Source organism: Musca domestica, unplaced genomic scaffold (assembly GCF_030504385.1).
Source record: "Musca domestica strain aabys unplaced genomic scaffold, Musca_domestica.polishedcontigs.V.1.1 28, whole genome shotgun sequence".
NCBI classification, from domain to species: domain Eukaryota; kingdom Metazoa; phylum Arthropoda; class Insecta; order Diptera; family Muscidae; genus Musca; species Musca domestica.
In genome coordinates this window covers 5,252,094-5,265,297 of record NW_026712293.1, presented here as the reverse complement: position 1 = coordinate 5,265,297, position 13,204 = coordinate 5,252,094, and the positions used below count along the sequence as shown (strand labels likewise).

General features: G+C 35.8%; 1 protein-coding gene across 1 annotated transcript in view; it reads right to left on the bottom strand.

The window, feature by feature from the left end:
* Positions 1-631: 631 nt before the first annotated feature.
* The window catches only part of LOC131803242 (uncharacterized), a 45,890-nt gene continuing 33,317 nt past the window's right edge, over positions 632-13,204 (bottom strand). Inside the window, exons 3-4 of the mRNA XM_059124338.1 lie at positions 9,346-9,519; positions 632-2,073 (exon numbers count right to left, since the gene is read on the bottom strand). Of these exons, the coding sequence (XP_058980321.1) occupies positions 1,123-2,073; positions 9,346-9,519 (1,125 nt within the window). The 3' untranslated portion in view covers positions 632-1,122. The remainder of the gene's footprint in view (positions 2,074-9,345; positions 9,520-13,204) is intronic.

Here is a 13,204-nt window from a genome sequence, read left to right as displayed (position 1 = left end):
ACGAAGACGTGGACCTGCACAGACAACTTTGTGTCATACGCTGTAGTATTCATTACGAACTTGAAATACTAAATTTGAGATAGTTCCGATAAATAATTTTCCTAAAATCATCAAAATACCCAATATCGGGAGGTACCGTTATATGCGGGCTATACGAAGACGTGGACCTACATTGTTAATTTTCTGTATTAGGATGTAGTATCCATTAAGAACTTCAAATACCAAAAGTCAAACAAATCCGTCAGATAATGTTGCTAAAATCATCAAAATACCGACTATCAAGGTGTACCGTTATATGGGGGCTATACGAAGACGTGGACCCACATGGCCCATTTTCTGTTTTATGCTGTAGTATCTGTTTTTAGGCTTACCTTTTTTGCCTTTGAGCCTTTGAAATAAAAAAAAATTTGTTTTGTTTTTTTATTTTGTGTTTTTATTTATAGTTCTTTATATATTTTCTTGGGGGTAGTGCAATTATACATTTAGGGTTTTATTCATTAGTTTGTAAGTAAGTAGAATTCAAGTTTTAGTTTAATATAATTTATAGTTTTATATTCAAAATTTTGCACTTAGTTTATTTTATAAATTTTAGGTTTTAGCACAATTTTCTTGTATGGTTGTTGTACAATTTTAATATTTTTGTGTTGTGTAAATTTGTTGCAATTTTTGTTAACAAATAATGTCCACTGTATGTAAAATATTCCTTTTTTGTATATTTAGTAATTTTGTTGTTGTTGTTGTTCACTGTGTTCTATGTTAAATGTTAATTAGATAAGTTGATCACTTGTCACTCGGGGGGAAACTTGTTTTCGCGACGGTAATTGCTTGAGAACTGATTATTCTCCAATTTGCATCGTCACATCAAACCTGTTATGGCTGTTGACGATGCTTATTTATTGGAATTCAGCATTGGAATTTACCGGTGGCTGCATAAATGTATGTGTGTATGTGTAAGTGTTTACATTATTTACATCATTTTGTTATGATGCCATTTATGCGGCCGCCGGTAAATATCCAACCAACAGTGTTGGGCAAATTAATAGCAATATTATGAACATTTTCTGGGCCCCGAATGACAAGTGTAAGTATTAATTTCTAATATACCATAAGGATCTTCGGTCTTCAGTTCCTCGGCATGTTCTTGATTGGCCCAGCAAACACGTAGCCCAGTTGAGTGTTGTAGGCCAGGACATCTCCAATTCCAGCTGCTGTACACCCATCTTTCCTTATGGCGGAGTACGTGTCCGCTCCCAGTTCCACATCGATCGGACTATTTCCTCTGGGATCAGGGTCAGCTAAGGCGTAGCTCGTGAAGCATCTAGTGGGGTCTTCAAGTATTGGGTCCGAGTAAATGCGTCTTGGGAGATCTTCGATAATTACGGCATTTACCTTCAGACTCCAAGTACTGTTCGTGCGGCGGGGCGAAACTGTGAAGGTTGTGAATCGCTCCCCTTTGTAGCTCCGCGACTGCAGACCCAGGCGACGGAAAGCTGCATATGAGATCTTGGACATCGTCGCCGATTGGCTAACTATGGCCCGCAACATGCTGAAACCCTCCATACCCTCGGCCGTTATGCGTACCATAGCCGTCGGTACAAATACTAAGTCCCACGCGAAAGCTGGAGTGGTGACGGCTTCTATATTTAGGGATACCTCCTCCAATTGAGACGCCCCGTGCAATAGGGTATGGTGCCGGTCGTTGCATCTCCGGCAACCAGTTAAAGACGGGCAGTCGGGGGCCAAATGACTTCTCGCCAGGCAATTTCGGCAATACCCCCGACGCTCCACGGTCTCATATCGCTGGAAGGGCGTCTGCCGGCGGAACCTCTCACAGGCACTGAGGGCATGGTCTTCTTGGCATAGTCCACATGAGTATTGCCAGTAGCTAGGTCTTTCTTGACGTTGGCGGGGTCTTACGTCGGATCGGCTTCGTTGACGTCTTTCAGGGGATGTGTAACTGGGACGATGGATTGGCCGTATGGGTCGATTGGCGCTTCTTGCTGTTGGACGGGCAGGTGAGTCTGGATCGATCGTCCAGACGGCAGTCCTGGTTGGGCAAGTAAGCGGCCATATCTGAAAAGAAATTAAGGCGAGTACTAAATTATTTTTTGAGTGGGAATCCGACTAGTCAGTCGGAAAACAATTTGACAATTTTTGTAATGGGTCTGCTAATGTTGCCACTTGCCGTCCGTATGTCTACAACCCTGGTATTTTGGTCACTACCTGGATACGTTTTTTCGATACGACCTAACTTCCATTCATGCGGAGCCAATCTATCATCTTTTACGACAACTAAATCTCCTTCTTTGATGTTCTCCTTTTCATATTTCCACTTAGCCCTTCTGTGAAGTTCGTGAAGATATTCTAATTTCCATCTGTTGCAAAAGTATTGTGAAATAACTTTGAGTCTTTTCCAACGATTGACTAAGCTTAAATCTGTATCTGAAATGTCTGGTTCAGCTGGGGTAAGAATAGGTGTTCCTATTAAGAAATGACCAGGTGTCAAAGGGGAAAGGTCGTTTGGGTCGTCGCTAGCAGGACTTAAGGGTCGTGAGTTAAGACAGCCTTCAATTCTTGATAAAATAGTTGTAAATTCTTCAAAAGTGAAATTCATTTTTGGGATACTTTTTCGTAAATGAATTTTAAATGATTTGACGCCAGCTTCCCACAAGCCGCCCATGTGCGGAGCACCAGGAGGAATAAATTTCCAAGTAAGATTTTGAGTGAAATTATTTTGAATTGTGCTATTTTGAATATTCTTCATGAAAGCTAATCTATCTCGCTTTAATAGATCAACCGCTCCCACAAAGTTAGTTCCGTTGTCCGAAAATATACAAGACGGGCAACCTCGCCGACTAATAAACCTAGAAAAAGCGGCAAGAAAGGCATATGTCGACAAATCGCTTGTGGGTTCTAAATGTATAGCCTTAGTGGCGAAACAAACAAACAGGCACACGTAGCCTTTTGTAATAAAGCAGGCTCTTCCTGAATAACTTTTAATGTTAAAGGGTCCTGCAAAATCTACCCCTGTGTTTGTAAAGGGTCGGGAAAGAAAAGTGCGTTCGGGTGGTAGCGAAGCCATTATTTGAGTTTGGATTTTTTTTTTTTGTGAATTAAGCAGAATCGACATTTTCGTATGGTTTGTTTGATAAGCGACTTGAGTCCAAATATCCAGAATTCGGACCTTAATACTCGGGTCATTAGTTGATTACCCCCGTGTAAAGTAATCTTATGAGTGAATTCGACTAATAATTTACTAAGTTTTGCGCCATGTGGTAATATTATTGGGTGACGTTCGCTATAGGTAAGGGCTGGCGATTGTACCAATCGGCCATTTGCTCTAATAATACCCTTTGAGTCTATAAACGGGTTGAGTGTCAAGAGAGGACTTGAAGGAGAAATTTGAGTCTTTTTCATAAGTGAGTTGTATTCGTCTGCATATACGAATTTCTGGGTACGAATTATGCAAGATCGTTTTCCATCTTGGATTTCATCTGAAGTAAGGTCTTTTGATGAGGTGCGAAGGTGTTGCCTATTTGCTCCAGTATTTTTCCAGAGAGAGGGCATATGCGAATGATCGATAAACTTGAGATAAAGAGGAGAAATTTTTTAAAGGGTCATCTCTTTCAGCGAAAAGAGTCATAACTTTTGCTGTTTTGGCTTCCAAATTTGTGTCATTTGGGATTTCCCTGCCACCAGAGATCACTAGTCTTTAGCTCTGCAGGCGAACATCCACGGCTCGCAATATCAGCTGGATTATTTTCCGAATCAACATGTCTCCAATTTTCTTGTCCAACATTATCAGCAATTTCCGAGACTCTATTTCCAACAAATGTGCTCCAATGACAAGGAGGCTTTTTTAACCATGCTAAGACGATGGTAGAATCGGTCCAAAATTGTGTCGAATATTTTGATATTTGTAGATTATTTACAATGGATTTTGCTAATTTTGATAGTAATACTGCCCCGCATAACTCGAGTCTGGGTATTGATAATTTTTTAATTGGAGCGACACGAGTCTTTGCTGCTAGCAAGAATGTATGTGTGGTATGGTCAGTATTTTCCACCCGAATATAAAGAGTGGCTCCATACGCGCTTTCTGACGCGTCACAAAATCCATGAATTTCTACAGAACCATCTAGCGTGTATTGAATCCATCGAGGAACTCTGAGATATTCAATATCTTTGCTATTTTTGACAAAATTGTTCCAGTTCATTTGTGTTATTGGCTTTAATTGATCATCCCAGTCAATTTTGTCTAGCCAGATTTGTTGCATTATTAACTTAGCTACGACGACCACCGGTGCCAGCCATCCACATGGGTCAAACAATTTGGCTATCGTTGATAAAACTTCTCGTTTTGAAGATACATTTTTATTTTCCATTGAGGGTGGTGTAAACGAAAAATAATCGCCTGAGATATTCCATCGAATTCCAAGGGTCTTAGTTGAAGCATCTTCGGAAATGTCTAGCCAATTGAGTGGTAGCAAATGTTCATATGGAATATCTTGTATTATTTTGCGATCATTTGATGCCCATTTCATTAGTGTAAAACCAGCAGAGTCTAAAGCAGCAGTTAATTCTTTTCGAGCTTTTATTGATTCATCTTCAGTGTGACCGCCAGCTAATACATCATCAACATACAAATTATTCAAAATTATATTTGCGGCTCTAGGGTATGATTCTTTTACATCTTCTGCTAGTTTAAGAAGAGTTCTCAATGCTAAATATGGTGCGCAGTTAACTCCAAATGTAACTGTTAGCAGCTCATAAGCTTCTACTGTGTTTTCCGGAGACTTTCTAAAGAGAATTCTTTAATATTTTGTTTGATTCGAATCCAAAAGTATTTGGCGATACATCTTTGTTATATCTGCATTGAAGGCATATTTGAAGAATCTCCATTTTAAGATTTGCAATACTAAATCCTGTTGAAGAATGGGTCCAGGATATAGTATGTCATTGAGACTTGTTTTGTTTGATGAAGGACAAGAAGCGTTAAATACGACTCTTAACTTCGTTGTGAGTCGATCTGGTTTTATCACAGCGTGATGTGGTAGATAATAATTTGGCATTTTATCTATTTCCTTCGGATTGATTTTCCTCATATGACCAAGTTCTAAGTATTCAAGTATTGAGGCATCATATTGTTCTTTGATCTCTGGTGTTTTCATAAGTTTTTTCTCCATTCTGTAGAATTGAGCTAGGGCGATGTTTCGGGAATTCCCCAATTCTTCGCATTTTTTGAATGGGAGAGTCACCACATATCTTCCATCCTTGTTCCGTATTGTTGTTTCAATGAAGTTTTGTTCACAAAATTGGTCTTCTTCTGACCGTAAAACTTTTTTAGGGGTCTCTTCCACCTCCCAAAAACGTGTAAGTACTTTCTCTATTGAAGTTGTATTTAGAAGTGATATTTGTTTTCGTTGAAGGATGCTTCCTGGTATGGGTCCTCCAACTATCCATCCAAATTTGGTTTTTTGTGTTAAAATTGATCCAAATGTTTTCATTGGAGTTCCAATTGTGAATATTAATGGTCCTATGTCCATTCCAATAAGTAAATCGATTGGTTGACTAACGTAAAATTTCGGGTCAGCCAGTTCTAATGCTGTTACATCTCGAAGATGTGATTCATCTAAGTTTTGTGGTGGTAGATTTGAAGGTAAGTTCTTTAAAACTGGAGCCCAGACTTCCAGTTTAAAGCTAGGGTCGTATTTGGATCTCATAGTGAACAAGCAAGATTTCGTTGAAGTCTCAGAAACAAATTGACTTAAGCCAGTGAGATGAACTAAGTTATTCCGTGTAGGTAACTTCAAAAAGTTTTTCATCTTTTCCGAAATAAAGGTGGATTGTGATCCTGAGTCTATTAGAGCTCGGGCATCGTAAAGTTGTCCTTTGGTTTCAATTTGTACTATTGCTGTGAAGAGTAGTGTTCCTCCAGATTGTCGCTCACAAATTTGCTTATCTTGGAGGGTCAAAGTAGTAATAGTAGTTGGTTCTAGGTTTGTAGTGGACTGTATTTGATTTGTAAGAGCGGCAGCACTAGTACTAGGTCGTGCTTCCACTCGAGCTAGGTATGAGTTAGTTGTTTGGGTTTCCGTTCCCTTGTGTAACAAAGTGTTGTGTTTCATAGTACAAATACGGCAGCCAAAGCGACTTTTGCAATCCTTTACTCCGTGATTTGATGACAAGCAATTGTAGCATAAGTGTGATGTTTTCACGATGTGAATTCTGTCATTCACACTCTTTTTCAAAAATTCGCTGCAATCTCTTATGAAATGATTTGATTTGCAGACTTGACATGTTTAAGTAATTTTCGGCTTATTTTGTTGAGGTAATATTACATTAGTAGGTCTTCCTCCAAAGTTGTTTGTATTTTTTGAGACATTTGTTTGAAATTTTTTCAAAAATCTAGGCGTGTAATTGCTATTTGGTTTTTGTTGAGCAAATTTCGATGTAGAGGGCTTTATATTTCCAACTGATTCCAAAGTTTTGAATTTGTTTGTTAAGAAAGCGTCAAACTGTTCCCATTTTGGAATTTGTTTACAATCGCTTAATGAGTTCTCGAATTCTTCCAAAAAGCCTCTAGGTAATTTTGTTGAACAAATGTATATTAAAATCGGATCCCATCCTTTAACATCGACATCAAGCATCCCCAGTGTCTGAATGCTGCTATTAACAGTGCGTTGTAGTTTTTGTATAGTGTGACTTGATTCAGTAGAAACTCCAGGTAGATTAAAAAGTGTATTGATTTCTTCATTAATTTGCATTCGTTTATTCTCGTAACGATCTGTGAGATTTTTCCATGCTAATGTAAATCCATCATTAGTTAGTGGGACATGTGAAATAATTTCTCTAGCTTCTCCTGCTGTCTTTTGCGTTAAATGGAATAATTTTTCGACATTGCTTAATTTTGAGTTGTTTATGTAAATTGCCGAAAATAGATCTCTGAAAGTTGGCCATTCTCTATAACCACCTTTAAATGTGTCTGTATCGCATGGAGGTAGCCGCGATACATTAGTAAAATCCACTTCCCTTCCTTGTTGTGACATCTCTGACTCTCTTTTCATTTTTTCCTGTGTCTTTTCATCCAAAAGATTTTGAATTTGTCCATTTATTGAACTCAGCGCTTTTTTGTACGATCCCATGGTATCCATATAGTGCTTCCTCAGTTTATTTTTATCGATCGGCTTTCCTTCCTCTTCTGGAACATAATCCCGGCAGTCTATGTATGCTCTTTTGACCTGGTCCCATGCAGAGTCCAACTCCATTCGTGTTGTTTCCAAAGTATGTACCGTGTCATCAGGTTTGGTTATTGAAAAAATTGAAATATAATCCAGAAGATCGTTGACGCAATTTGTGAATTTATCGCTTAACGTTTTATCCATTTGAAAACTGAGCGTTAACCTTTACGAAATTTTGTTGGTTTACAAAAAAGAAAAGTTGCCCAACGAAAAGGACTAACTTGGTTTAGAATTTAAATTTTTATCTAAATTTTTATTTTTTAAAATGAGGATAAATTTCTTTCTCCAATTTTTGTCGACGAAAACGATCTTATCTTATGGTTTGAGTCAAATTATATTTCGTTTCCTTCAAAAATTTCAAAATTTTTGAAAATTTTCAAAAAATTTCCTTTGTATTAGACGCCGGACTGATTTGATTAAAAATGTTTGCTGGGTTGCCAGAAGGGTCAAAATTTCGCCAAAATGAGCAAAAAGGAAAATAAAATCTCTTAAAGTCCACTTACAGGAGGATTTTATTTTTGCAATTCGACAAATAATCAAAAGTTTTTAAAACAAAAGTGTTTAAACGAGAATTGCAAAGCAGAAATTACCAGAGATGTTTTGCGCAGTAAACAATTTCTTCAAAAAAAAAAAAAAAAAACGAGAGTCTAATTTGATTGTCCACGAGAAGTTGAAAATTCCAAAAAATTTCAGAGAGTCCAAAAAAAATTTCAACGAAGTAAAAATGTGTGTTGGGTTGTCAAAAAAAATTAAATTTTTTGTTAAAATCACTTAATATCCTATGACAGGAGGATTTTATTTTTAAAAAGCTAATAACTTTGATTATTGCTTGTGAAAATTTGTCTGATTCAACAAATTTTCTAAATTCGCCAAATTTTTTCGATAAAATTCGCAACGAGAATTAGAGAAAATTATGTGTGTATAAATCCAAATATTTCAGCAGAAATATTTCAAACAAATAATTTGGGTCAAAAATCCAAAAATTTGAGCAAAAATTTCCAAAAAATTTGATTTAGGTCAAGGTCCAAATATTTCAGCGGAAAATTTTATGTCCCATATATTTCAAAAGAAAATAATTTGGGTCAAAATCCAAATATTTTCAGCATGAATTTCAGAAATTGCAAAAAATTCAAGAAATTGCAAAAAATTCAAGAAATTGCAAAAAATTCAAGAAATTGCAAAAAAAAAAAAACCAAGGAAGAAATTTTTCCCAAAAAGTTGTCGTGTAATGTGTCACAAAATCAAAAAAGTATACCAGCAAAATATTTCTGCGAAAAATGCAAGAAATTAATTTTGGGTCACAAAAAAATTTTAAGCTCCTTAGAGCAATAAATATTGTGCTAAATGGGAACAAAGGTTAAAATTAGAATAAAAATAAAAAATTTTAAATATATGGGATCGATTTTAAGTCTGTCCACCAGACTCCGATATATAATTTGTTCTCCAAATTTTTTTTTTAAAAAAAAATTGTAGTTTAAGTTTCAAATGTATGTCTGTCCAACAGACGCTTGCTTGTTTTTTTTTTTTTTCAAAAAATGTTTCAAAAAAATTTAGGTTATTTTTCGTCTGTCCACCAGACGCTATTTTTTAAACGGGTTTTATTTACTCGTTTATGTATTCGGATGACGCCAAATTTTTCCAAAAAATATGGCGACTATATATTGCAAGTGACGCTTTGTTTCAAAAGTTGTATATAAAATTGTTGTAATATGGCGTTTATATGCTTTCTTGGTGACGCCAATTTTCCAAAGTTATGTGTTTGTGTCAATATGGCGCTTATGTATTCGCCTGAACTCCACGTTCAGAAAATTCCAAAATTTTTAGTATATATATATTTGTATATGGCTGAAAATTCCCGTTTTTTCAGAAAAGAATATGTCTGCCTGCTTATTCCCTGGTCAAAAGCCAAATGTCCGTCCAGAAAAATGGCTCAAAATTGGGAAATTTTCCGTCACTGTGTCTGAGTGGGCAACTAGCAGCTTTGAATATGGGTCAAAGTGTTATTGCAAATTATGGGAATATGTGGGTCAATGCAAATATTAAAGATTTGCTTGCTCCCGGAATGCCCTTTTGTGTCAAAAAAGAAAATTTCACGAGTACTCACTTTGAATTTGGGGTTTTTTCCGGGTCTCGATGTTGTACCTTGTTGTTGTTGTGCTGCGTGTGTCCGTCCTACTGCTGGCTCCAAAATTCTCCGTGTTGTGGTTGTTTTTGTGTCACTGTAAATTGTCTCTTGGATATCACTTTTTAACGTCTCTTCTGTAACACTGTGTTTTGTCTTTTTTGTATAAAAAGACTTCTTGTCACTTTTTATTAATTTTTTAGATTTTTTATTTTTTAAAATTGAAGAAAAAATTTAATTTTTCTAAAATTTTAAAAATTTTATTTTTTTGTAACACTGTGTAACTTCACTTTTTGTTGCACTGTGTACTGTCTATTTTTTTTTTGTAAATTTTTGTAATTGTTTTCAAAGATAATTTTTTTCCAGCACTTTTTTAACTTTGCACTAATTTTTGCACCCCACTGTATTTTTCACTGTTCTTTTTTTCACTTTCTTTTTTCTCACTGTTCTTTTGTCCGTCCACTCACAAGTTTTTTTTTCCGTTTTTAATAATTTAAAAAACTTCACTTTTTGATCCGGCTCTGGAGGACCAAATGTTTTTAGGCTTACCTTTTTTTGCCCTTTTTTATAAATTATAACAATTATTGTGTTTTTCTATTGCGGGTTTCTATTTAGTATTATTTTTCAGTAACTTTTTTGGGGTTTAGTGCAATTTAGAAGTAGGTAAAATTAGTTTTTATGTTTTGTAATTTATTTTAAATTTTTAATTTACTAGTTTTTAGGTTTTAATTCAATAGCTCTTAAGTTTATTTATTTTATAAAATTTTTCATATTTTTTAATCCACTTTTTTCTTAATAATATTTTCAATAGATTTTAAATATTTTTAAGTTAGACATTTTTTAATTCAGTAGTATAAGTTTTAACATGTAAGTAGTTTGCAAGTTTTTTCACCTTCGTGTTGTATGTTCTTGTTTAGTAATGTTCTTCTTGTTGTTGAATGTTCACTGTTTAATGTTCAGTTTAATATTATTAATTTTAACTTTGATTTTATACAGACACTTTCACTTGTCACACGGGGGGGAAACTTGTGCTCACGACGGTAATTGAAAAAGAACTGATTATTGCCAAATTTGCATCGTCACATCAAACCTGTTTTGGCTGTTGACGATGCTTAGTTATTAGAATTCAGCATTGGAATTTACCGGTGGCTGCATAAATGTATGTGTGTATGTGTATGTATTTACATTATTTACATCATTTTGTTATGATGCCATTTATGCGGCCGCCGGTAAATGCCCAACCAACAGTGTTGGGCAAATTAATAGCAATATTATGAACAGTATCTGTTGCGAACTTCAAATGCAAAATTTAAAAAAATTCCGGTAAATAATGTAGCTAAAATCATCAAAATACCGAATATCGGGTGGTAACGTTTTATGGGGGCTATACGAAGACGTAGGCCTGCACAAACAATTTTCTGTCTTCTACTGTAGTATCAATTACGAACTACAAATACTAAATTTGAAACAATTCCAGTGAATGAATTCCCTAAATTCATCAAAATACCGAATATCGGGTGATTCCATTATATGGGGGCTATACGAAGACGTGGACCCATGTGGCACATTTTCTGTTTTATACTTTAGAATCTGTTACGAACTTCAAATACCAAATTTGAAAAATTTCTGTAAAGACAATTTTCTGTGTTAGGATGTAGTATGCACTAAGAATTTCTAATACCAAATTTGAAACAATTCCGGTAGATAATGTCACTAAAATCATCAAAATACCGAATTTCGTGTGGTACCGTTATATGGGGGCTATACGAAGACGTGGACCCACATGGCCCATTTTCTGTTTTATGCTGTAGTATCTGTGACGTACTTCAAATACAAACTTTGAAACAATTCCGGTAAATGAAGTCGTTAAATTCATCAAAATACCGAATATGGTGTGGTAACGTTTTATGTGTCTATATGAAGACGTGGACCTGCACAGACAATTTTCTGTCTTCGACTGTAGTATCCATTACGAACTGCAAATCCTAAATTTGAAACAATTCCGGCGAATGAATTCCCTAATATCACAAAATACCGAATATCGTAAGATACCGTTATGTGGGGGCTATACGAAGACGTGGACCTACATGCTAATTTTCTTTCTTAGGATGTACTATTCATTAAGAACTTTAAATACCAAATTTGAAACAATTCCGGTTGATAATATCGCTAAAATCATCAAAATATCGAATATCGGGTGGTAACGTTAAATGGGGGCTATACGAAGACGTGGAACTGCACAGCCAATTTTCCGTCTTCGACTTTAGTATCAATTACGAACTTCAAACACTAAATTTGAAACAATTCCGGTGATTGAATTCCATAAAATCAAAATACCGAATATCGGGTGGTACCGTTATATGGGGGCAATACGAAGACATGGACCTGCACAGACAATTTTCTGTCATAAGCTGTAGTATTCATTAAAATCATCAAAATACCGAATATCAAGGGGTACCGTTATATGGGGGCTATACCAAAACGTGGACCCACATTGCCCATTTTCTCTTGTATGCTGTAGTATCTGTGACGTACTTCAAATACAAACTTTGAAACAATTCCGGTAAATAATGTCGCTAAATTCATCAAAATACCGAATATCAATGGGTACCCTTATTCGAAGACGTGGACCTGCACAGACAATTTTCTGTCATAGGCTGTAGTATTTATTACCAACTTCAAATACAAAATTTGAAATACTTCCGTACCGTTATATGGGGGCTATACGAAGACGTGGAGCTGCACAGACAATTTTCTGTCTTCGACTGTAGTATTCATTACGAACTTCAAATATCAAATTTGAAACAATTCCAGTTGATGATATCGCTAAATTAATCAAAATACCGAATATCGGGTGGTACCGTTAAACGGGGGCAATACGAAGACGTGGACCCACAAGACCCATTTGCTGTTTTATGCTGTAGTATCTGGTGCGAACTTTAAATACCAAATTTGAAACAATTGCGGTAAATAATGTCGCTAAAGTCATCAAAATACCGAATATTAAGGGGTAACGTTATATGGGGGCTGTACGAAGACGTGGACCTGCACAGACAACTTTCTGTCATAGGCTGTAGTATTTATTAAGAACTTTAAATACAAAATTTGAAATACTTCCGGTAAATAATGTCGCTAAAATCATCAAAATACCGAATATTAAGGGGTAACGTTATATGGGGGATGTACGAAGACGTGGACCTGCACAGACAACTTTCTGTCATAGGCTGTAGTATTTATTAAGAACTTCAAATACAAAATTTGAAATACTTCCGGTAAATAATGTCGCTAAAGTCATCAAAATACAGAATATTAAGGGGTAACAATATATGGGGGCTATGCGAAGACGTGGAACTGCACATACAACTTTCTGTCATACGCTGTAGTATTCATTACGAACTTGAAATACTAAATTTAGATAGTTCCGATAAATAATATCTCTAAAATCATCAAAATACCCAATATCGGAAGGTACCTTTACATGCGGGCTATACGAAGACGTGGACCAACATTGTTAATTTTCTGTCTTAGGTTATAGTATCCATTAAGAATTTCAAATACCAAAAGTCAAACAATTCCGGTAGATAATCTCGCTAAAATCATCAAAATACCGAATATCGGGTGGTACCGTTAAATGGGGGCTATACGAAGTCGTGGAACCACATGACCCATTTTCAGTTTTATGCTGTAGTATCTGTTGTGAACTCCAAATGCCAAATTTGAAACAATTTCTTTAAATAATGTGGCTGATGTCAAAAATACCGAACAAAATACCGGTAACGTTATATGGGGGATATACGAAGACGTGGACCTGCACAGACAATTTTCTGTCATAGGCAATAGT